Source organism: Notothenia coriiceps, unplaced genomic scaffold (genome assembly GCF_000735185.1).
Source record: "Notothenia coriiceps isolate Sejong01 unplaced genomic scaffold, NC01 NC01_scaffold00022239, whole genome shotgun sequence".
NCBI lineage: Eukaryota > Metazoa > Chordata > Actinopteri > Perciformes > Nototheniidae > Notothenia > Notothenia coriiceps.
Genome location: NW_011354940.1, coordinates 29717 through 34149, shown reverse-complemented (window position 1 = coordinate 34149; position 4433 = coordinate 29717). Strand labels below are relative to the sequence as shown.

The following is a 4433-nucleotide window of genomic DNA, read 5'->3' as shown; positions in this document are numbered from 1 at the left end:
TTCTGTAAATCGCCATTGTAACCGTATAATAAACATATTATATTCTTTCAGAGCTCTTGTGGGGCCACATACAATGAAGTCGCGGGCCGGATTTGGCCCCCGGGCCTTGAGTTTGACACCCCTGCTTTAAAGGGTGTCACTTTGTGGTGAAATGTGGTTTGAAGATGTTTAAAAGGTGGGGTTGAGGTTGAGGGGTATGAGGTCAGAGCGGATAATTACGAAAGGTCTGAAAAAAGACAGGGGGGTTAAGAATTTGTTGAGTTACTGATCAGTGAAATCACATTTTTGGATCATTTGAGAATAAGTAGGCATATTCTTTTCAAGACTCTCATCTTCGGAACATTCATTTATTTATATTAACATTGCCAATAAACCTTTTTAAATGTTCTTATTTGTTCCTTAACATTTCTAGATACATCCTCTCCAACGGGATGATTGGCGTTCGAGCTGAAGCCATGTTCTTTCATCCATCCACTATGAGCTTTCATCGTGAACGTTCTCTGGGTAGCAACAGGTCTGGAGTTACTTTTTTTAAATACACAGAGACTTTAAAGGGTGTCACTTTGTGGTGAAATGGGGTTTTTAAGATTTTTTTATTGTCGAGTGGGATCGGTCTGAGGTCAGTTGGTAGAGTAGGTAATTACGAAGGGTTCGGAAAAAGACAGGAAGAAACTATTTCAATAATTTGTTGAGTGAGTGCATGCACATTTTCGGATCATTTGAGAGTAAGTAGGAATATGTTTTAAACACTTTCATCCCCGGACCATTCATTTATTCAATACTAACATTACAAATAAACCTTTTCAAATGTTCTTATTGGTTCGTTAACTGTTCTTGATGCAATTTGCAACAAAGTATGCGTTAAAAGGTAATGGGCACATGGTAATTTACATTTTGAAGAGTCAGGTTGCTCAGTTTAAGGAAATATATTGCCGTGGGTGAGACAAACTGCATTTCAAGGCACCATTTCATTTTGTAATTTGGTTGAAAAGAGCCGTTAATGTACATATTCTGCAGTGAGAGTGTGATTATAACTGTGACCCTATGACTGGCATGCTTTTAATCGTGTAGAAAATGTTCTTTGATGTCAGCTGACCCCATAATGCAAATACCACCTGTATCTCAGAGAAGCTGACACCTGCAAATGTTCACTCAGCGGTGAACATAACGAAAGACCTTTCCTCATTATCTCTTCACACTGCTTCTCTTTTCCACCTCTGTGTGAGCCAAACTTCTCATTACATCCACAGAAAAGACAGTTAAATTCATTTAGACCATCTTCCAATGAGAGTTCATCCTTTAGTATTGTTAAATAAACTAACTTCTATCATTATTATCTAAATTCTGCCAGTAAGTTCATACATTTGCATGAGGTTGAATGAGGTTGCCTTGACGACGTCACTCTTACCTTCGCAGAGAAAGAACTTGGACTCTCCCACGCTGATCTCTCCCTGTGTTGGCGTGATCTGCACCTGGATGGCGGCTGGGTAAAGAGAAAGAAGATGGAAACAGAATATACATTAGTTTCTGGGTGCAGCGAGAGGAATGTTGACACGAGGGCAAAGCACAATAAGGCCAGGCTCAAAATCAAATTGCTTCGCCTGCTCAAAAGAACAACCATCTTCCCAGCAGCATACCCTCGATGAATGAAAGTCTGGGATGATATTTCTGTGCTCACTAGAGTGCAACGTCTCCGCGCATATGGGTTATGGGTCTAGATTCTCTACAGGGACATTGTTGAACTGTCTGCTTGTTAGCGGGCTCACTTGTTCGGGTTATATTATACACAGAAGGCCATTCTAACGGTGCAATCAGACGTGCGTTTGTCATATATTCAGTTGGCTTCTCATTATGCGAGAAAGAGGCGAGTGTTTGTGGACTTCATTACCATTGCTGACCCCCGAAGGAAGTAGCAAGCATGGGGATATTTACTCAATCAACAACATTGTGTATTCAGCACACTGTTATTACCAAAAGTTAGTATTTTATTGTATTCTGGCAATTTTATAAGTATAGAAAGTGGAAATCCTGCTCTTCCACTCATCAGTATCTGTCTTTTCTTAAACTTGAACCATGGTTACTCAAGTGCACTATCCATATTATTCTGATGAACATCTACAGCAGTAAAAAGACTTTGATTGAGCTGAACGACAATCAACTGTTAGCTTACAAAAGAAATCCAGTGGCGCAAATATTATCCTTTTCTTTAAAGACAATTTACACTTTCTTTAAAGTCATATTTTTACTTTTAACTCTAATCTCCGGTTTCTGAAAGATTCACTTTGGTGTTTGGTGTAGAGTTAGGGTCTTATTAATCCTTACAACACCAGTTTAGACCAATGCAAGGGGCTACAACCTTTACCGATAAGCCAGGCTTTGCTGTAGATCTGGACTTCGAGTGGTTCTTGTTTGCATTTCTGACAATTTTAGTTGGACCTTTATCTTCTAGTTAGGGTACAATTTAGGGCTGCTCAATTAATCGTATTTTAATCGCGATTACGATTATGGCTTGCAACGATTACGAAAACAACGTAATCGAAATAAAACGATTTTTTTTTTTTTTTTTTTTTTTCTGTTGAATTATAATTAAAGTTCAGGGTAATCAACTGTCAAAAACATACTGTCCAAATGTTTTTTCTCCAATAAATTGATGTTTTCAAAGTAAATGGATAATCGTTTTTAATAATCGTGATATAAATGATTGACCCAGTGGAGTGAGTGGAATATGTTGAATATGTTTTACCAACATGTTGGCTATATGTTAAGGAGTTTTCAGGTTGTGACAGTGCACTGCAACATGTTTGTTGATCTTGTTTATTGGTATTTATTATTTTAATATTATTTATTTAAATGTAGACATGAATGTATAATTTATTTTATTTTGTATTGGTTTTTCAGTTGATTCCCCTGAACATATAATTCAACAGTTAAAAAGTTGAAATTATTATTTGTATTTGTTTTAAAGTACAATAAATGGATGTTTTCAAAGTCAATGAATAATCGCATTTAATAATCGCAATTACAATTATTGACCCAAATAATCGAGATTATGATTTTTGCCATAATCGAGCAGCCCTAGTACAATTTACCATGAACAACTTAATGTTTACTTAATAGTACTTAAAGTGGCCTTTGGGTTGTCAGAGGAAGTCATATGAAGATACAGTTTGCCAGAAACATTTCCAAAGTAAAAGCTAATAATGAATCTTGTTCCTTTGAAAATCAACAACTCTTTATCTAATATCTGACGAAACCAAAGCGAGTCAATGCCTGCCACAGACACCATGTAACAGCATTCAAATACAAACTAAGGTAACTGTGTGGAAAATGATCTAATTATCAAACATAATATGTTCTCAAGAATGAATGATTTGCATTGGTAATTAGTCTGGGGTAAGATGATCCTCAGTATATCAGTAGCTCTATCTGAGGTTTTATTAAGGCGCCTTACAGAGTCATTAAAGGGAGCTCTGGCTCTCGTTTACCCCATCCTGCTTCTCCTGGCAGATGATTTACGATGCTGCAAATTAAAGAATATCCTTTTCTCCGGACTTAACTCCATTCCATCTCTCAGCCTCAGCTACAGCGGCACAGGTGGGATTCAGAAAGAGTGCAGAGGAACACCTGCAGTGTGACTCTTCCTGCAGGCAAATTAAAATGCTTGCGTATTCACGGAAAAGTGTTCAAATCTGTAATCAAATGCTCGAGGCAAAAAGTGCAAGTGTGAACCCGAATGACAGGACATGGGATGGGTTTTTAAATGTAAATCTCTCTTCATGTGCAGCATGGAAGCAAAGCAGGAATAATCGTGAGCCGGAGCTCCACGGAGAAATCCCGCTGAGCCTTCAGCGTGTCGCCACTCGATGGAGGCAGTCTCGGCCTGATTCTCTCCAGGAGATTCATGGGAAGTCTTTGGAAGAACTCGCCTGATCAAAGACAGGTAGCTAAGCATCCTGACAGCACAAAGAGACAGCGCAGCTTCACGAGGCGACAATTTCATAGCTGTAGAAAGCTTGACTGATTAGAGGCAGTCACAGCGGCATGTCTTTTTCTTTCCTCCACTGCACACATCACCATTATTCCGTATGTAAAGCTGCGTGAATGTATTAAATAGGCATGGTGGTGAAAAGTGTTTAAGAGTTTGTTTGTTTAATGTTGGGCAAATTGGAAGCTTTTAAGAAAGATCTTCATGGGGGGGATTTTGTTTTCCTTTGGTGGATACACTTTGTCATTATAACCAACGACACCACCACTAAGCTAAAGGCGGCTAATGTTGGGCTATAAAGGAACTACAGCACGGTCACATGACTTCACGTCACCACCGCTAAGCTAAAGGCGGCTAATGTTGGGCTGTAAAGGAACTACAGCACGGTCACATGACTTCAAGTCACCACTGCTAAGCTAAAGGTGGCTAATGTTGGGCTATAAAGGAA

General features: G+C 38.8%; 1 protein-coding gene across 1 annotated transcript in view; it reads right to left on the bottom strand.

The window, feature by feature from the left end:
- The window catches only part of LOC104953874 (neural cell adhesion molecule 1-like), a gene marked incomplete at its 5' end in the record, with an annotated part of 11400 nt that extends 9917 nt beyond the window's left edge, over window positions 1–1483 (bottom strand). Inside the window, 1 exon segment of the mRNA XM_010780905.1 lies at window positions 1409–1483. Coding sequence (XP_010779207.1) covers window positions 1409–1483 — 75 coding nt within the window.
- Between the last annotated feature and the right edge of the window lie 2950 nt (window positions 1484–4433).